Source organism: Nannizzia gypsea, genomic scaffold (assembly GCF_000150975.2).
Source record: "Nannizzia gypsea CBS 118893 supercont1.9 genomic scaffold, whole genome shotgun sequence".
NCBI classification, from domain to species: Eukaryota; Fungi; Ascomycota; class Eurotiomycetes; order Onygenales; family Arthrodermataceae; genus Nannizzia; species Nannizzia gypsea.
The window spans coordinates 585677-605565 of record NW_003345193.1 but is presented as its reverse complement, the minus strand read 5'-3'; the positions used below and the strand labels follow the sequence as shown (position 1 = coordinate 605565).

General features: G+C 46.7%; 8 protein-coding genes across 8 annotated transcripts; 3 read left to right on the top strand and 5 right to left on the bottom strand.

Moving 5' to 3' along the window:
• Positions 1–825: 825 nt before the first annotated feature.
• MGYG_08470 (RNA polymerase II transcription subunit 17 mediator) lies at positions 826–2915 on the top strand (the record flags this gene model as incomplete). The annotated part of the gene is made up of 3 exons (XM_003169516.1): positions 826–1094; positions 1152–1537; positions 1600–2915. 3 exons carry the CDS (start codon positions 826–828, stop codon positions 2913–2915), a joined length of 1971 nt encoding a protein of 656 aa, XP_003169564.1.
• Positions 2916–3069: 154 nt separating this feature from the next.
• On the bottom strand, positions 3070–4871 carry MGYG_08469 (IMP-specific 5'-nucleotidase 1; the record flags this gene model as incomplete). Its single annotated transcript, XM_003169515.1, has 8 exons — positions 3070–3168; positions 3245–3384; positions 3445–4239; positions 4314–4461; positions 4529–4543; positions 4648–4668; positions 4768–4823; positions 4847–4871. The coding sequence occupies 8 exons, from the start codon at positions 4869–4871 to the stop codon at positions 3070–3072; spliced, it is 1299 nt and encodes a 432-aa protein (XP_003169563.1).
• Positions 4872–5935: 1064 nt separating this feature from the next.
• Positions 5936–7835, top strand: MGYG_08468 (hypothetical protein; the record flags this gene model as incomplete). Its single annotated transcript, XM_003169514.1, has 5 exons — positions 5936–6521; positions 6594–6689; positions 6759–7178; positions 7307–7570; positions 7666–7835. The coding sequence occupies 5 exons, from the start codon at positions 5936–5938 to the stop codon at positions 7833–7835; spliced, it is 1536 nt and encodes a 511-aa protein (XP_003169562.1).
• A 424-nt stretch (positions 7836–8259) lies between these two features.
• On the bottom strand, positions 8260–8898 carry MGYG_08467 (hypothetical protein; the record flags this gene model as incomplete). The annotated part of the gene is made up of 1 exon (XM_003169513.1): positions 8260–8898. The coding sequence occupies one exon, from the start codon at positions 8896–8898 to the stop codon at positions 8260–8262; it is 639 nt and encodes a 212-aa protein (XP_003169561.1).
• An 882-nt stretch (positions 8899–9780) lies between these two features.
• On the bottom strand, positions 9781–11069 carry MGYG_09195 (hypothetical protein; the record flags this gene model as incomplete). Its single annotated transcript, XM_003169512.1, has 3 exons — positions 9781–9928; positions 10025–10429; positions 10600–11069. The coding sequence occupies 3 exons, from the start codon at positions 11067–11069 to the stop codon at positions 9781–9783; spliced, it is 1023 nt and encodes a 340-aa protein (XP_003169560.1).
• A 985-nt stretch (positions 11070–12054) lies between these two features.
• MGYG_08464 (hypothetical protein) lies at positions 12055–14313 on the top strand (the record flags this gene model as incomplete). Its single annotated transcript, XM_003169511.1, has 8 exons — positions 12055–12173; positions 12234–12319; positions 12371–12832; positions 12978–13198; positions 13286–13344; positions 13417–13633; positions 13721–13947; positions 13983–14313. The coding sequence occupies 8 exons, from the start codon at positions 12055–12057 to the stop codon at positions 14311–14313; spliced, it is 1722 nt and encodes a 573-aa protein (XP_003169559.1).
• Positions 14314–15417: 1104 nt separating this feature from the next.
• On the bottom strand, positions 15418–16583 carry MGYG_08463 (DUF323 domain-containing protein; the record flags this gene model as incomplete). The annotated part of the gene is made up of 3 exons (XM_003169510.1): positions 15418–16105; positions 16179–16474; positions 16560–16583. 3 exons carry the CDS (start codon positions 16581–16583, stop codon positions 15418–15420), a joined length of 1008 nt encoding a protein of 335 aa, XP_003169558.1.
• A 1118-nt stretch (positions 16584–17701) lies between these two features.
• On the bottom strand, positions 17702–19151 carry MGYG_08462 (sarcosine oxidase; the record flags this gene model as incomplete). The annotated part of the gene is made up of 3 exons (XM_003169509.1): positions 17702–17948; positions 18000–18240; positions 18302–19151. 3 exons carry the CDS (start codon positions 19149–19151, stop codon positions 17702–17704), a joined length of 1338 nt encoding a protein of 445 aa, XP_003169557.1.
• Between the last annotated feature and the right edge of the window lie 738 nt (positions 19152–19889).

The following is a 19889-nucleotide window of genomic DNA, read 5'->3' as shown; positions in this document are numbered from 1 at the left end:
CTCGCTCAACCGGCGATGCGTGTCAACGTGTATATGTCACCGTCTAGTGATATGCAGTGCCCCGCCGTCTGAGTATTCAATTGGGGTTGTAGATGCTGTTCAAGACCGACCGGCCCGCCGTGAGGTGCCTTTGGGTTGGAGCTCTTATCTTTATATAGTTTGTTTTTCTTGGTGGGAGGGATTTCCTTGCTTCACCTCAACGCAGACAGCGGAAGCTTAGTTAACGGGCCCCGACGATAACAAGGCATCGAGACAAAGGAGAAAAGGAAAACCATCGCTGGGCACTGTCGGCCCCTTTTCCCGCCTGCTTTTCCTCTCGTCTCTGCCTCGTCGTGATCGTCCTTCTTTTGATATCTAAACGTCATCGTCGTCTCTAAAAACGAGGAAAAGTCACTCCAGAGTCGCAGGATTCGAACTTGTCACGTGTTTTTGGTGATAAATTTAGACTTCGAGACTTTCTTGATACTTCATTTGATGAATAAGCAAGGCTAGTCCGTTTTGGGAATGGAAGGGGAAAATTATTTACCGTTATATTACATAATTCGTGCTTATTAAGGTGTTAAGACAAAGAGACGACCGAGCAGGTGGTTTGGCAGGAAGCACAAAGACAACGACCGGAGAAGAAGAAGAGGATTGAAGGAAGAGAAGACCAGGGAAGATACGGTGATGGAGTTTCTTGGGTGATAGGGGAATGAGTCGTGATATACCTGTTGTGGAGGACTCTGTTTGGTCAATCGCATAACCAAAGCGCATTGGAGGTGGCATTTCGCCCAGACGTTCTTTGACCACGAGCTCGACTGCGGTATTGAATAGCCTGCCCTGAAGATGTCGGACTCATTTTCCCTACCCTTACGGCCTGTTCGGAAGAAGACCGATGAGCCAGACACTCTACCCATCAGAATCGCCCAAATCAATGCACAGCGAGGCTCCTTCAAGGATGTCACCGAAGAGAGCTTGTCCCAGGAGATTGCATCCCTCCGCGAGTCGGGCAAACAGGAGCCCGATATACAGGAGACGGAAGACTCTGGAAATGATGCCGAAGACAGGGAGCAGCGGCTCTTCACCAGTCGGTCAGAGATGCTCGAGTTTGCGACGTGAGTGCCTATTTGTTGAGTTGAAGTTATATGGCCAGGTATTGACCTATGAATTAGTCAGGCTCAGGTCGAAGCTTGCTATGCCCTCGATTTCGTTTCCCTTGCCCTCTCAAAGTATGCGCCGCGCCAGGTAGAGGTCTCCATGACCCCCTATGTCAAGCAAAAAATACCTAGCGGCTCTCTCGGTATTGACTTGGTAAAGACGCCCGAAAAGACTGAGGCAAACAAGAAGGATATCGAGATTGTCTCTAAGGGATGGAAGCTGGAGAGTTTTAGCTCTGCAGCAAACAACCTCCTGGAGGCTGCTACTCGCCTCCAGAAGGAAGTGGCTGCGGAGACGAAGTATTGGTCGGAAGTCCTAGCAATCAAGGAAAAGGGATGGAAGATATGCCGGCTTCCCCGCGAGAGGCAAAGTCTAGGAGTGCAGCATGGCTTCCTCGAAGGTACGCATATTTCTCCTAGCCCTTTAGAATTTCACCTATCCTCAGTACTTACCGTTGAAAAGCTGCTCCGGTGTTTAGGGATCGCGGACTGTCTGCCCTGAGACGGGCGGGTGATGGATCATTGTACGTTGACCAAGGGATACACGCAACACCTCCGAAAGCCGTGCGTATTCGAATACAAGACAATGAAAATATCGTGGGTGTATCACAGCCGGCCTGCATCAAACATGATGACAATACATCCACAGAGGAGACCTTCATTCACCAGGCTAGGGACTCTCTCTTTGAAGAGGAACTGTTTTACGAACTGAATCGTGAAGCCAGGTCCCTCCTTAGACACGGGGTTGAAACAAGACAGAATCAAATCCTTTTCCACTTAAGTGATAACCGCCGGGTTTTGGTCGACTTTGTTCCAGTGGGCGAGGATGCCACCTCTGACCAAGATAAGGCTGAAGGGCTTCCGGCTAACGACCTCGCTCATGCAATTGCCTGCTCAATTCGTCTTTTATTAAATCATGCACATCGCAAGAATCACCGCCACCGGACTTCCATACCAACTGCCATATCAATAAAAAAACGTCCAACGGCAGAATACCCTCTCCTCCAACCCAGCATTGCCTACCTACAACATGGATCCCACCTCCAGTGGCTTAACTCATGCCTTCATAATATCACTGCTACCCTATTTTCGGCAGGGCTCAAATACAGATACTGGAAAAATAAACCACTTCCCAGGGATACCCAGGAAACTGCCACCAATCAAGGTAAAGCTATACCACTTGTAGAGTCCCTCGTCGACACTTTTCTTAGCGTGCAGGAGGCAAGGATGACCGGTTATTTCTACAGCCAGGATAACTTTTACAACATTGTGGTTCGAACTGACCTCAGTCCTGCCGCCCTGGGAACTGAATTTACCGTCTCAACCGTCCATTCGTCCTTGCCCCATGGTCGCATTACCCAACGGTTTGGCACCCGTGAGGATCTTAAAGAATACTTTCTTTATTTGTTTACCCTGGATATTGTCCAAAATATCCCATTCCGTGGAAATACGAGCTCCGTATCTGCTGTACCTAATACATCCCATGGAGAAACCGGGACAAATTCACTCGGTGCAGACGAGAATAACACCAAATCTGCAATTTGGGAGCCGATCTTTGCCGAGAATGGAGAGCTAACTTCCTATATCCCCGGGCAAAGCCAAAATAAAAAGCTTAAAGTGACATTAAACGAAGAGTCATTAGAACTGCTATGTATGTCGTTAAGCTCGACGGCCAACACGGTGGAAGAAAATAAGTATCTATGGTCTATGGATCAGACTAAAGATGAGCCTCAAATCACCCTTCAAGAAGCCCTCCGACGTCTTGAGGCTAAGGAGTGATTAAAAAGAAGCCTCACATGTACGACCTTTACTGTCCATATACTTAGTTTCAATGATTTAGTTGAACATATCAAGCAAAGATTCACAAGCTTGCTGGGCTATTACTACCAACGTATATAACTTTAAAGAGTGCTATCATAGTTACGTCAGGGTGTCACGCCCTGGCACCCTGTTCCAGCGCAGCGAGTTCGTCAAGTAGTTGCACCGTTTCACCAGGATTAGATATCCATGCAGTAGTGCACGCAAGCCGTGCCTGGAGTGGAGATTATCAGTTAGGACAAAAAGGAGCTAAAGTTGGTGAATCCACTAAATAAGGGAGGGAAGTGTACCTTGAAATCATTAGCTCCGGCAGACAGGAACTGGTCACCTATATGCAGAGTCTTGGACCTATCAATGCCGCCGAAGTACTTCTGGCAGGCAAGGACACCCCATGATTTATCGCCAATATCTACAAAGACATCACTTCCACCTTTTAAACCGTAACGGGTCAGTATTGGCGGACTATCTCATTAGATTGTGTGTAGCTTACCATTAAATGCGCAAAAGGGAAGGCGCCTGCCAACGTCAGACGTCTCGATAGTTTGCTGCGCCACCAAAACAGTTTCTTCTAGTTGCTCACGATGCATTCGATGTCCCTCAAGCGGATATATACCGACAGCCCTCTCCTTTCTCAAAATAGCAGCGGGCAGCCTTAAGTTACTAACACAATCACGCAACGCAGCCTCTGCGATGTCAAGTAACTCCTTGATATCTTCATCCTTCCACTGCTTCATTTCATCCAGCTGCCACTCGCTCTGGGGTTTATAGGTGAGCAGATCTGGAGACTTGGGATCAAATTCATACATGAAGTTACTCTCCCCTCCAAGAACAATGAGATGGTTCTTTTGCTTCTCACTGAGGTCGGTGGATTGCTTGATAGCTTCCAGAAGACCCTCGAGGCGTTCCTTGTATTTTCCTGCAGAAGAGTATCCGGCGGCTGTCACGATGCCAACTCTCTTGTTTTGCTTTAGAAGGAGCATTATCCTCTGCACAACGGGGTTATCCGCTGTGAGGGAACATCCGTCATCGTAGAGTGTAACGTCTCCATCGAACGTGATCAATTGGACCTCACTGCGGTGAACAAGGCCCATTAGCTGAGCGGTATTAAGTGTGAGACGGATGTCATTGAATGACGGGGGCACAAAACGCCTGTGGCTGATAAATCTCTTATTGTCCTGGTATATGAATGCATCCTCCAGTAGTAACGGTGTGAAGAAGGTACCAACGGAGGGGACAAGCAGTCTCAGTGTAGATCTTCCGCTCGCCCCCGTTTTCTGGAGCCCAACTATGCTTAGATGTCAGTATGATGTTCTATAGTTATGTACCTGTCGTAGTATTAGTTATGTAAACCACACATACTGTGGTCATTGATCAAATGTTCGACATCCCGCATAATCTCAACATATCTATTATGTGTCCTTTCGGCAATATGTGCGAGATTAGGGCTGTTTTCCTTATAAGCAGCGGTGGGCTGCGAATGTAGTACGAAGGGAACTGCAAGAAGGCCCTATATAAACCAAATCAGAATGTCCATGTCTATTTTCTTTCTCGGTATTTTGTTCTGTTGGTCTCACCTTGATCCATTCAATCTAATACACATAGTCCAACACGTCAGTCCGAGTATTTAGTTCTCCCAGAAGCAGGGCACCGATGGAAACACGGTTAATGATCTCACTAGACCAAGGAGCCTTACCAGTTGGTCACGACGATGTGACTAGAAGGAGACTGTGGTCAGCCATGGAAATTCTACTGCAGATGCAAAATATGGAGGTATAACCCGCTCATATGCCGCAAGGGTTACTGTTATGCTTACCTTGAGCGCATCTATTCCTTGTGTCAGCTTTTGCGTCACTCCTCCCCATCTGCCATCTAGAGAGCCGGAAACAACTTACATTCTACACGGTAGCGGGTCGTCATGTTGTCTGTCTGCCAGAACGGCTGTTCTACTCGCAAGTCTCAAGGATTGTGGGATTCTCTCTAGCACTGGTTTGCCCACTCTTGCTAGATGTCGTTGTCCTCAACCCGCTTGCTTGTCTAAATTACTAGCGAACTTCGTGTCCGAAGGCGGGCAGGTCAGGCCTTGGCGGCAGCAAGACCGGCTTCCCATGTTTATCTCAACGTCGACAACGGTTTTTACTTCTAACAACCACCTTGACCAAGAGTTCTACTAGTTACAAGAGCATCCATTAGGAGAATATCTCGCCCTCTGTTTGCTATTTACAGCCAGTCACCAAGCGGAAGGGGTGGCAAGCTCGGCTACACAGCGTCGATCAGCCTCGGAGGGCTACAAACTTATCTGTGCCACCTGTGCTTGCTCTGGCCACCCCAAGAGACATGTCTAAGTTACATCCTAGCTTGCTAGTCCTTGGAAGTTACTCGACTCCCCGCCCTCGATGAAGTAGTTAGGTCCTGTGTTGACCTCGAGCCAAGGTCAAACACCACCCTTGACAGAGAAGTCGTCTTTACCCCTGGGATCAGTACGATGTGGGTCGGCCAGGAAAGACAATTCCCCCGGCGGCACAACTAGTCCCTTCATGCCAGGACACGATTCCTAGTTTGTCATGATCAGATGGCATTATTTATGAGCCGTTGCGGTGGCCGTAAATGCCGATGGAAGCGAGAAACTTTCGCATGGAGCATCATGACCCCAAAATCAACTACATTCTGACATAGCCCGCCCAAAAAGATATGGAGGGTGTACAAGCTGAATACCTACCTGTACAAACCAATTCAAACCCCTGGTCCTGACGTGTGGAGTGGTTACGAAATAAGGCCATGAATATGAATTCAATCCCGTCTTCCAGAGCTCCTCTAGTTGTTCCGGCCCCTCCCACTCGTGGTTTTGAAACTTCAGAAACCCAATATAAATACGTGGCTGCCTGCGGAGTACTTCGGTATTCGACACAACTCTTGATTACTTACAATCTGAATTACTATCCACCTTTCCTTTCTAGGAACTGAGCAAGCAAAAGGATTCCAAAATGTTTATGCCGTTGATCGCTGCTGCTGTGGCAGCTTGCTGTCTATACTACGGATACCTTGCTGCTCTCGATTATTTCGAGCTAAGAAGGGTTCGATTGCGCGAAAAGACTCAACCACTTCCCAAAGTGGAACAGTCTCCAGTGAAGTTTGGTGTCGATTTCTACAGCAAAGTCGCAAAGGCTGTTGAAGAGAACCGTTACTTGAAATTAGAAATGGAGTTGTTCGAAAAGCATGGTGACACTGTTTCTATTTCTATGTTCGGAAAACCCATGGTCTTGACTCGCGACCCAGAGAATATTAAGGCAATTCTTGCAACCCAGTTTGAGGAGTTCAGCTTCGGTGCCTCGAGGTACAACAGCTTTGTGCCCATGCTTGGTGACGGCATCTTTACCCACATGTACGGAGGGGGAGAACTCGGTCAACCATGGCGCCATTCTCGCAGCGTTCTCCGTCCACAGTTCGCAAGGCAGCAAATCCAGGATCTCTCGGTTCTAGAGTCATTTGTACAGAATATGTTCAAATTGATCCCTGAAAACAAGACCTTCGACCTTCAAGAACTGTTTTTCAAACTTACAATGGATACAGGTAGTGCTCCAGAACTTTAACACATCAATTTCTTGCCCAGGGCATTGCTAACCCGACATTGACTCATCATAGCAACCGATTTTTTGTTTGGTGAAAGTGTCAATAGTTTGTTACCTGATTGTCCCGCGGAAGAAGCCCAATTTTACCATGATTTTAATCGAGGATCAGGTACGATCCCTCCTTCCAAAAACATAGTTCCCTGCCAGAGTTTATACATAATAACATTGACCTATCTAGAGATTCTGCTTCATCGAATTACTCTCCAAGATTTTTACTGGCTTCAGAAAGACGGTGCTGAGTTCCAGAAAATATGCAAGAACATGCATGCATACTTGGACAAATTTACGACAAAGGCTATACAGAAACAAGCATCTGGTAAACCAACCAGTCATGATCTAGGTGGAAAGTACATTTTCCTGGAAGAGGCTGCAAAAGAATTCCAAGATCCGGTCAGACTTCGATCAGAGCTCTTTAACATCCTGCTTGCTGGTAGAGATACAACTGCAAGCCTTCTATCCATCTGCTGCCATCAGCTCGCAAGACACAAAGAAGAATGGCTCCGTCTTCGAAAAGAAGTACTTGAAACGTTAGGAAACCGAAAACCCACATATGAGGATATTAAATCTATCAAGTATCTTCGGTACGTTCTCAACGAAAGTAAGTTATAGTATCATTTCTTCACAATCCCGACGGACCTTTTTACCCTATGTTATTCTACCTACTTTCACAACATACGTGTCCATTTGCAAATTACATACTAACATAATTTTCTCCTCTTCATTCAGCCCTTCGACTATTCCCAGTTGTACCATCCAATGCCCGTGAGGCCTTCAAGACTACCACATTACCTCGCGGTGGTGGCCCCAACGGGGAGCACAAGATTCTGATTCCCAAAGGTACAAATATATTGTACTCAGTTTGGAGCCTTCACCGTTCTGCAAAATCTTACGGGCCAGACCCAACTACCTTCCGGCCCAGCCGCTGGGAAACTATCCGTGTGGGATGGAATTACCTACCATTCAACGGTGGCCCTAGGATCTGCTTAGGTCGTAAGTGCAAGCCACATACTCTTACCCATATTCGACGCATTTATCTGTGGAAAACATTCATCACCTCTAATATTTTACCATACTAACTCTTGTAGAACAATACGCATTGACCGAAGCATCCTATGTCTTGGTCCGCCTATTGCAGACATTTGAAGATATTGAAAACAGAGATCCAAACTTGCACTTTATTGAGGATTTGAGACTGACTCTGGCATGCCATGGAGGAACGAAAGTTTCGCTGGCAAGATCCGAATCTAAGCGATAATTGAACACGCACAACTCGCCATCTTTTCTCTCTCCTTATGTTAGGATTAGTGGCAACCGACATCAGTTAATTGATTTCACGGTATATAAGTCAGCCGAAAAGGCGGAATGATACAATCAAGTGCCATATCCAAAACTATATGCCTGGAATGTTTGTTCTGAAAAGGACCGTGTCAACTTGAGAACGATTTTTCTAGCTGGAGAACAAAATATGCACATATCTAAATTCAAACTTGGAAACTTTGGCCGCAAATGGAAAAGGCCTCGCAAACGCTTTCTAGCTCAAGGTAAAGCAGAAATTCTAGTTAACAAATATCCTGAAAATGCAGGCAAGTAGGGAAAGAACAAGCAAATCCAAAATATGAAACGAATGCTATTGACTCTCATGCTGAGTTTGAACCTGCCGAAATACGGGCCTATATCCATCAAGAGGTGCGTCTGGAGTTATGCGGCGCACTTTGTGGGGGAAAATATCGGTCGACCTGTTCCAGGACTCTGTCGATTTCGTGGGATTGAGAATCATTCTCCAGGTATCTTTGTATTGAGTATGGCAGGACGTTAGAGACCATTGATCCTGTTCCTGTCTGGAGTTCAGGATATTGTGGGATCGAACTTTTAGCCAAGAGGTGCTGCTGACTGCCAGTGGTTTGATTTAAATACTGATGTTGAGAATATGAAGGATTGCATGAAACAGAGTTGAATGTTTCATTATCTTTGCTCATTTGTGCTTCAGAGCAGCCAGTAGGATACCTAGCTGCGTGACTGGAAGATTTTACTCTTGGTATTCTTGAGCTGGGGTGAACACTGCTGTCTTCATGGATATCGAACCTTGAGAGATACATAGGCTGAGTATAAGTTTCTTCCTTTGGCGAGTCATCATTTTCTAAGTGGGTTTGGGATACAGCCTCATTCCATTTCGGAGCGAGGCATAGGTGAGATACTAGGGCGCTTTGCTGGCTGTGATGGCAGCTAGGGTCGAGATATCGTCCGTTTTTGATATTGTATCCAGTTTTTCCGCACGATTCCTGACACGACTCTCGATCATCTTCTTGCCTCCTCTCCATGTTTGACTTTCAACAGGCGATAGCAAGCCAATCGATTCTTAATAAATTAAACAGATCAATATAAACATATAGCGGATATCACAAGGTGCTGTAAGGGATACTAAAGGCGACAGCACTGACTGGTTTTATGTAGCCTACTTATAGATTGTTCGGCCTTCATATAGTTATGGCCTGGTCCAAAGCCTTGATCGGAATGCGTGGAGCTATCACCTATTAGACTTGTGCTCTTGCTGCTTCGCCTTCTGGAGATGGAGAAAATGACCCAATACTGGTGTTTTGCTTTGCGGTCTGGGTATTGAAAGGAGGCGCAAGCAGCAATAAGGCAGCCTTTTGCTCACAATACTTTGTTTCATGGAGATGGAATATCACCAGCTTTTCTAGCCTCACGAGGCGCCTTGGGGCCAGCAAAACGATAGCGCAGGCTCCTTTTTCCCAAGCATAGCAATCACCAGTATTAGCAGTAACTACCCTGTAACATGTGTGAAGACTAGCGAGGGCCCTGGTAAAACTCCGAGGGCTGTGTTCTCAATGTCGAGGCTTACGGAAAAGTGGCAGTGTTCAAGCCTCAGCATCACTTTAGTCACAGACGTAACGTTGACATTTCTCGATAAATACAGCGAAACTTTATCAACTGCTCTCTCTTTTTATGCTATGAGAAAAGGGTTGAAGTATATACTGTATGCACAGCCTCAGAGAACTCAAAGTGTTTTTGAAACTGTGAAAGGTAGGGGTACCATCAGACAGGTATGCAGATTCACTATTTGCTAGAAGGAATGACAGTAAGAAACAAACTAAATGTCGAAAGATAAGGTAATCTCTAACGTTATGGGTGCTCACTGTCACAACAAGAAACCGAAAACGGAACGGGATAACTAGTATACTTCATTTTCCATGGTCAACCTCTTCGGGCTTTAAATGATGAACCTCAATCTTATGTCTCCTCAATTGGTCAATCCTGGCAAAACCAGCGGTATTTTTACACCCAGGTATAGTGCACTTGAACGCTTTCTCATGCTTTTGCAAGTGTGCCCTGGAAACCTCGTCAGTTATAGAGACAGGAAAGCTTTCCCCAGTGGAATTAAAATACAGCAAGGGGAGTAGGATCTGCTAGGTCTTTGGTACTTACTTAAAGGAAGAATTCCGCCCAAATATCACTACCTCCCCATCGCGGACTCCGCCCTTGGTACATTTTTCGCCATACGGGCATACCCAGTTACCCACCCCGCGCCTGTTAAGGTTAGGGTAGATGCTTTGGAATGCTTCCATTGACATAGGAAAGCCTGTTTCTTCAGCTGCATTATTCGTGCTCGAACTCCAGGAAGCCGCAGGCGATTCTGAGGCGAAGTCCGGGCCCATTGCACTGTTCGGCTTAATCTGACTAACACTTGCGGAGTTGTTGTTTGTTCTGCGCGAAACCAACACAGTTGATGTTGCCTGTGGTAGATCACCCATGGGATAGGGCGGGTTGGGGCTTCGCTTCCAAACCATAGAAGTCTCATTCGCCATTTCCTCAAGTTTGGTTGCAAGTAGACTGTGCGCCATCGTAAGCCTTCCGTGGTTACCCAGGAGGGAGATAGTTATGTGACCGTGAATTCCCATAAATACCCAAAGAGCGCAGCATACCAAATATATCAAATGCTGGAGCTGTTGGGGGGCGGTGTGGTGCTTAGGCAAAAAACGAAAACGCTCAATGATACTCACTTGAGATCACGTTCCTTCTCACTCATATATGTAACCATATCCATATCGGAAAGATGATGCATCTTATTTAATTGTTGGATGTGAGCCTCGATATAAGTTTTTATATCTTCTGCCTCAACCAAGGCAGAGGCTATCTTCGATGTTAAAGTCGTCAAATCAACAAGAAACTCCCCAATCTCGACTAATCTGCAGCTTGAAGCGTGCACGGACTTTTCATCTGCCTGGTTTGAAGGCGCAGGCGTGGAACCGGAAGGCTGTTGTAAGATTTCCCAAGAGCCGCTATCTCCGGGCGTCGATAAAGGGCGTGATCTAAGCCCTACATCAGAAACAGCGGCATCTTTGGGCTCATTGTCGTTAGTATCGGACAAGTTTAGCTCGCTAAGCTTTGTTCGGATGATCTCTTGAAGCCATGGGCTTAGAGGCTGAGAACGTGACAGAAGGATGTTTGCTGGAAGATCGTTGGACGGCATGGCAGTCATATCTTGCATGCATCGGCTTAGAGAAACAGCATCACTGGGCGGCTTTCACGCTGTAGGCGTTCTCGGAATATACCTCTCCACCCGTGTTCGGCAGACAGTTAGGGGGTAAGGGTTAAGCAATATGAGTGGGATGGAAGAAATGGCCTCCTACAAGAATGCCGTGCGGGATTGGATGAAAGGTAGAAGACCAATATGAAGCCCAGCCTGGTCATGAATACAGTCTGCGTGCGACCAGGTCTGCTATGAATTTCGCTTCCTCTCCTGGTTAAATGGATATAAGATCGGACAGGATATGGATGTCAGGCGGGCATCTGGCAAGGCAGTGTCACTCAGCCTTGCGTCCTGCTTCAGAGAGCAGAGATTGAAACCTGGGCGCAGTGGGCAAGATCAGAGGATCCCAGTCACTCAGTTAACCAATTTGAGTGGTGAGGAGGCTTAGTGATGCGCAGGGAGAGAGATTACTGCAGCATCGTGTTTTTAGCGAGGCCCCTTGTTAGAGCCAGTCTGGCGTTCTTGCATGAGTCCCTATCTCTCTCACAGCTTGTTTAGCATCCGTCTTCTTCCTTGTCTGGCTCTCTTTTCCCGGCGTATTATTGGCTCCAATAATATTGTCATTATCAAAGCCTGATTGCTGTGACTTTCGTCGATTCTTTTCGGCGCCTTTTTTTTACGTGATTTGCAAACTTCACGTGACATAAGCGTGATGACTAATTATACACGTGATGCGGCTCGTGCACTCCAATCCGGGACGGGCCTTTCACCGCTTTCCGAGTAAGGCATAGCGGGGGCGCTGGCAGAATAAATAGTCTCGGTTCAGCCGCATCTAAAATGCGCGCTTGCGGCTTTGCTCTTTCCACCTCATCCGCCTCCTTCTGGTGTCCTTCATGAATCCTTTGCCATCCCATCCAGAATTTGTGGAAAACTAGAGTGAAGCCTTGATTATCGGTTGTATTCCTGCGATACGAAGGGGAGAATCATGTCCCTTGCCAAGAAGCGTGGTTGGTGTGACGAATCCATGGATCCACAACAGAGGCAGTTTACCAGCTATTTCGATCCGCCGAATTCAATATTTTACAACTCGCAAACTCTAATGGGGTTAGTTGAACAGGACCTTGGGGGAAGGAGCGCGAAGCCGGCGTCTAATATCACAAAAAGGATACAGGAAGCTGCTCCTAGGTACAGACTTATTAGCAACGCTGCATTCCGGGAGCCTGACCAAAGCGACTTTACTCTAACTTCAGGTAAGACGGTTCCACCAGTTTTTCCATCGTCACTAACTAACTAATCAGAAGAACTATATTTCGCCACGATAACCGACCCCAACAATAGCCATGCGTTCAGCTTCAGTGGTACCATGGAGCACCAACCATTCCTAGGTCCTCCTGTAGCCCTCCCCTCTATGGCAATGGCCGCCAACCGCAAAGTTGAGCTAGAACTTATGAATCCCTTTGCACGCAATCAGGACAGAAGACATAGGTTTTCCAGAAATATTATTATACCACCGATGGACGGAGAAATTAGCAGTTATATAAAAGTAAAGCTTCGAGCACCTAAAAGCCAGCATAATGACCAGAACCACTCAAGCGTTAAGCGTGGTTGCTCCAACAACCGAACAGCAATTCAGCTACATGCAGGAACATATTCACGTCAAGTTAATGGGGCCTTTCCACTAATGCTCTCCACCATACCTCCAGCTGTAGGCATGCATAGCGCCTTTCCTGAGGATCAGCTTGACGGGCAGTGCCTGAAATTTTGTATGCTTACCCCAATCCCCAATCTCATGAATATCTTCGGCTATCAAGGAATATTCATTGACCAAAATGAGGATAGACCAAGCGGCATTTTGTTCCGGAAGAACTCTTCTCACTGGAACCAATTTCTGGATAAAAGAAATATTAGCCATGGCCCAACATGATCAATGTGTAAAGCACGCCGTGGTAGCTTTAAGCGGTAGCTATTTGCTCGATTATAACCCGCAACGAAACCTTCGGGACCGTGTCAACTATCATTACGATAAAGCCAAAGAGATGATAAGCGTCGCCCTAAGAAGCAGGCAAAACCAAGCCATTGGCCAGGGTGACAACCTCGTTGCCGCCATCATGTTGCTGCTAGTAGATGATGTGAGTTATCAAGCATTTTTATCCCGGCGCCCACTATCTCTCTAGATTCGCAGAGCAAAAGTTAACGGAAAATCAATGCAACCTTAGTGTGTAAACTGGGAGTTGCGCATAAACAATGCTGAACCGAACTGGATATTGGCTGCTAGGTTAGCCAAATCTATACTGGACAACTCGGACCCTGGATATAGATATTGGCAGCCTGACAACACCCAGTATAGTGCCGCAAGACACGGGTATGCAAACTGGGTAGCTCTTGCATGCATTCTCAGCGAGCTTGTGACTCCCTTAGCGTGCAGGGGAAACCCGAATGCTTATGGTTGGCTCCTCGCGGGAACACAGAAGGAGAGTTGGAAGATCCACGGCGGTACAGGTCTTTGTCCGAAATTACTTCATATAATCTCGCAGATCACATATCTATCTATCTTAGTGAAAGAGGTAAGTCACCACGTTAATATACTGCATGTGTGTATATATTCTGCTGGCACACCTTGCCCCCTAATTCGTATCTGACGCCCTTTTTAGGATTCCTCAATGGCGCCTATCTATGCAGCAAAAGTGATCAGCGATGGGCTAAAAACATTCCATCAATGGTCAGAACTTTCTAGTGGGTATCCAAATGCCGAGGAGCTGCTCCAATCATGCGATCGAGACGCAAATGGCAAAGTAACGACTGCCGCAAAAGTGACTGAGCTGACCGGGGAAACCTGGGTTGCTGCTGCCCAAATATACCTTCATTGCCGGCTTTTGAGGTGAGACTGCTGTTAACCCGATTTACCTCTAATAGGATAAGGGCTGAAAATGAATATAGAAAACCTCGCCATCACCCAGACGTCCAGAGAACCGCCAAAACTTTATGGAAGTGTGTCACCCGGATGCCTTATTCGGGGAGTTTATTCACCTCTCAGGCTCCCTTCTGTCCTATTTTCATCGCGTCCCTCGTTTCAATAGAGAAGAAGGACAGGATGATAGCCGAGGAGTGGTTTACAACAGTAGGCCTAAAAGGAAAATGCAGATCGGTATGCCATCTCCGAAGCCCCGATGTTTTCCTATACTACCCAGTTTCCAATCCTTCCCACACCTCCCAATATGTGAAGAAGCATCAATTGATAAACTAACTCTGGCTTTTCAGAGCGTTCCACCAGTGTGGGCGGCAGTACAGGCCATGTGGGTTTGGATGGATAGCGGTGGGGTTGGGGTTAGCCACATCTTCGATGAGAGTGTACCAGTGCATAAAAGGGCCCCCTGGTGGGAAGATATGGTCAATCATCTAATCGCGACAGTAGGTTATGTTAGTTTAACATAATGCTGCTGTTAAAGCGCTCTCCGGATAATGTAGATATTTGTTAAATATAGTCCTTATTATTGTGGGCAAATCATCATGGCACCTCGGGTTGTTCTTCCACCTTGCTAGTCCCGGACAGGAAAACGACAAAGAAAGGATAAATTTTACCTTTTATAAAAACGTAGTTTCGCAGAACATCTCCGAATGCAATCTGGGTTCTGTTACCCGTACAATCATATTCTTCTGAAATAACGTCGTTGAATAAAAATTGAGTAAAAATGCCTGGGCCCAAGCAATCAGTAATCATAAAACACGTGACTACTCAGCCCCAGGTCACCTTGACTAACCGCATCAATGATTGGCCACAATGCTATCTCTGCTTTTGACCTCGCTCGTAGGATCACCCAGTTGACACCATTGTTGATAGTGATGTAACTTCATTGATTGGACATTCTGTTGACGTTGATTAACTGGTTAATTTAAACCGTTTCGCGGTTATTTGAAGTCAAGCCCACATTCATTCGTCTCGTTGAATCGAAAATTAACAAACTTGCGACATGTTCAGAGCAATTCAGCTATGATTGTTCAACGGCCAGCGTCTTTCTAAATACAAAATCAATACTACGCGAAGGATGCTGCTATAGTTCTATATCAAGCCAACAGTAAGACAAACAACGCTCAGAATGTTGAATTACCACAAGAAAAAAATGTGAGGCGAAGCATCAAAACACCACTAAAGGAAGCGCAAAGGAGAAGACAGCTAGATACAAGGCCGGTCGGGTGTTGGCACGAGGTAACTGGAAGGGCGGGATTTGGTGGTCGCGGTCGCTAGCTAGCACTGAATGAAGTCGGCATTCACAAGAAGGTATTCGTCTACATTTAGTTAGCAGGAACGAGTTAGCAAGGGGGGTCCGCATGGCACTGCAACTCCATGGAATCACGTACAGAACGGGCGGCTGCCGGGGGCCTGCCACCTCTCTACCTCGTCGAAGCCGGCCAGCTTGAACTGGCTTCGCATCCTCTCTGGCCCGTACTTCCACGCCTCGAAAAAGTCGACACGCTCGCCCGCGGAGAAGTGCATGCCAAGCGGGTGGCAGTGTACGTCCCGCCGAGCGATGATGGAAAACCGGTGGACAGTGTCCGGCGATCTATCGATGCGGCCAGAAATCTCCCAGTCTTCTTCTCTATACCATTCACACCCCAAAACCTCGTTTGAGTATTCTAGCCCGTTTTTAATGAAGCTGTCCCAAACTCGGTCAGGATCGTGGTACGAGTTCCACAGTTCTGGAAGGTATTGGCAGGCGTCCAACCCTAGCAACATGAGATCGCCGGGGCCCATGACCTGTTTCCACTCTTCTAGCCTAGAGACTGCGAGAGAAAACTCGTCGTTCCCGAACATGGACCCCAGGGAAAGGATGAGTTTGGGAGACTTGACAGCCCTTAACCAATTCAGACCGTCGCTGAAGGCGCCCCAAAGACCAAAGCATCGGACATAATGGAATTCGGGGACAAGCTGCTTCATTGTCTTTTCCAATGCCTGCTTGGAAAGATCAAGAGCAAAATATTGCACCTCCACCCTCAGCTGCTCAAGGTGTTCTAGGAGAGGCAGTACCTTCCGAGTGTCCCTTTAAGAACGAAATGTTACCATTTTATTCACGAAGATACTATGATCAAAAAAAGAATGCAATGAAAACATACCCGCTACCCATGTCAATGATCGTGCATCCCTCAACTATCCAGTCTGCTACCTGGCCTTTGAACAAGTTCAGAAGGTCTATTTCATCCTGGGTCTGGCGGTACTCTGGCAAACGGGTGATGTCGCCCCAAATCTGCAACCCCCTAGTGTTATAGAACAGTCCTGTTGGCAGGTCGCGGGGATTCCCATCGTTTGAGCCCAGGAATTGATATTCTGTTAACTCCTTAAGTGATCGTTCCAGACGGCCACCTCCAATGTCGATAACTGTCCCTGCCTCACACATGATCGTGCGGGTGTCCTATATATGTCATACAACATATCTGTTAGCCTGGGTATTTGAGGAGAAGCAAAGCAGGCTCATATATAGGATATAGGACTCCTACCTTGAGAGGGAAAAAAGAAGGCATATTGAACACAGTCGGGCAATTGCTTGTCTTTCTCTTTCGAGCAGCTGGATTGGCAATGCTATAGATCTTTTGAAAGGAGTCCTCTTGATTTAAATTAATAGGATTCAACGCGAATTAACATAGATCAATACAAATCGTGGTGAGTATAGCAATCGACATTATACAGAGATAATTAGGAGATTTTTGACCTCTTTTATATCCTACCGACCTCCATTTAGGCGGCTGTTTAGCACTGATCGCTTGAGCCACAATGCAAGGCATAAAGACCCAGATGACCATTGTGGAAGCCTTTAGCAGGATCTAGGGGTAAGGCGAAGGAGAAGGAACTAGTCTTTTTGCATCTCCGCGCCTCTCCTTGTCATGTTTTAAGTATATTATTACAATGATTTGCACTGAAAACATGCCTGAGCAGAGCTCTGCATTGAGGCCGCCTTCGCCGCCTTGAAATATGATTGGAGAGCCTGCGTTTACTAGGCTTCGGGCGTTTAGCGTGAAACTGATAAAGGTGAGGCAGAAGGGGAGCCTTCACTGCCTTGGAATTCAGTTTACTCATCAACAGCCCTTTTGCGCTTACGCCCGTCTTCCGGGAAAGGAGCCACTGTCGATTCAGTAGTGGTCGAGAGCCCCAGGCCCTTCCCTGCTTATCACGAGCCCTTCGTAACCCCTGTTCGTGTGTACGAGAGATGCGGCTGTTAAGCGGAAGAATCCCTGTTACCACCCCGTTGCATGGTTAGCGATACATCTTTTTATGCATGTCATCTCTCGTTCAAGCCGACTAGTGGGCCGGACATGAGTAATACTCACGGTGGACACCGAAGCCCCAGATCCCAACGAAAGGATCCCTTTTTTTACGTTTACGTACATTTACATAATTGGCGATGGGCAGGACCAAGATAACAACTGAAAATAGAACAGTAACTAGTGGCTTGTGCTTATGGCTGAAGCGAGAGAACTATGTATAGAATATTTGCACGTATCGAAGGTCATCGGATGAGCCGTGGAGCTGTCAGAAGTCCGCAGTCTGGTTTATGCGTGCCATGAGCCTCTCTTCGAATTATGCTGCAGTACATTGTAGATATCCCGTTGAACAGGGCTTCTCATTGACCAGTAACCAATATCTACAATATTCCTTGTAAGTCTCTTGAGGGTAGATAAATGGCACATGCACCTCCATCATTGGCCCTATCCCATGCCCATCTTTTAGCCATATCAGGCTCCAACTTCCCCCTAATCATCTTTTCGACGTATCCCCCAATATTAGTCATAAATTTCCATGCATGAAATGATCCTCCACTTGCAATATAAAGATTCCGCGAATGAGGATGGGCGCAGATAATAAAATCTTGGTTCGGAGTTACCGCATCCCTGCTAAGGGTTAGCCGCTTACTCTGCATGGAGTAGAACGAGAGACCGTACCAACACATGCGGTAGAACTCAGGAACAAGGCTTCCAACATGTTCCCCATAAAGCATATCCTTGACATTTTTAACCTCGTTTTTCAGCTGGGATGGGACATGCGGAGTCCATGTGCTAGAAGCTGGGCCATCCGGTGGAGTAGAAATGCGCCGATGCAAGTTATCGTGGTGAACCATATTGGTGAAACTTAGTTCATGGGTACATTTGAGCAGTCCGGCCGATCCAGGAGGGATACTCTCTCCTACGCATGATTAAAATCAAGCAATCCAGGTCAGCTTCAAGAGGCTAGGGACAGGACAAACCAGGTGTGGTCCCAACAGGGTTCACTACAATGGGTGCAAAATCAAACTTTCTCATCTGTTCCGTAGGAACACGATAAGCACCCATGATTGCTGCAGCAGCAACCATCCTGTCTCCGACATGTAGGGCTGGTTTATCTGGATCACTATTGGCTAATAGCTGAGCAGTATTCGCTCCAGTGCAGAGGATGACATGCCGTGCATGCAGATCGATTCCTGTGACTGTTCGTGCCCCAAGACAGTGCCCCGTTTCATTAAACAGTAGCTTATCAACTTCTAGAGGGGCATATTTCACACCCAACGAGACAGCAGACTTAATCACATTTCGGAGTGCACTCTCTGCGTCTCCCCACCCTGCCTCTGGGCTGAACAGACAAGTTTCCACATTGTCCAGGCATGCATCGCGAAAAATGCCGCCAAACCTGTCCTTGGCAGCGTCTGGTTCAATTAACTCAATGGGAGCAGGCTGCGAGGCAATACTGGTATAATTTTCCACAATTTTATTCGCCTGCTCCAATTTTGTGGGTAACAGCAAGCCTACCTGGTGAAAGTAAGGGCTAAATATAGGATCGGATTTCCACAGTTCCATGGCTTCTATAGCGAGGCGCATATAAAACGGATCAGTATATTCTGCGCGAATGATCTTGTTTAGGTCATGGGCTGCTGCTGATGAGCAAGGGAAAGGAGTACGGTCCACCAAAGTAATTTTAGAGGCTAATGAAGGATCAGAGCGAGCAAGGTGTAGCGCAGTTGAGGCACCAAAGCAACCAGCACCAATAATCAAGTACGACTGAGAGCCTGAGTTGCCCGTAGCGGCGGGCAACGTTGGTGGTTGAACAGGCTCAGAACCCATATCGACAGACGACAGTGTGTTAACTAGTTGGAATAGTTAACAAACAGTTGGCTAGTTGATTCTCTTAGTTAGCTAGACAAAAAAGCCCCCTTTCCTGTTCATCACCGACAATGTATCAAGAGTTGCTTTTCGGTGCCAAACTTTGATGTTGGGCAGCGATGAGAAAAAGAGCTGACTAACACAGCTAGTCACTTAACTAGTTAGTTAGTCAGTTCTGATGTCAGCAGATATCAGCCAATAGGAATGTGTTTCGGTTGCCGGCTAGGGTTCGGCGTTAAGCTTTCCGAATGAACAAACTATTGTAACGGTTATCTGCGTATAGAATAGCCCAAAGACAGTAATTTAATGGTTGAGTCACGGATGGAGGGTTCAAATGCTAGACTGCATTATATTCAGCTTGATATACCTATATACTGTGCACTGGTGGCCAGAAAAATCAGCAGTCGTCTCCAATACAAACAAGTTGGACCTTCATTTTCAACTTGCCGCATACAGTGATGTTATCAACACAAATCCTTCGCGGTAGTCATTCTAATGCCATCTATTCCCTCGTACTAGCGCAGTAGAGAAAATCAAGAGTTGCGTCAATAAACTTGGCCTTCATGAATTGTATATAAAGTGCGGAGTACTCGCTGGGGTTATGGTATTTAGTTGCCAGGCATATCCACTAACTAGTGATTGCACTAGGATGAGGGAATTCCAAAACGGCCAGGACCAGGACCAGGTCAGATACTGCTT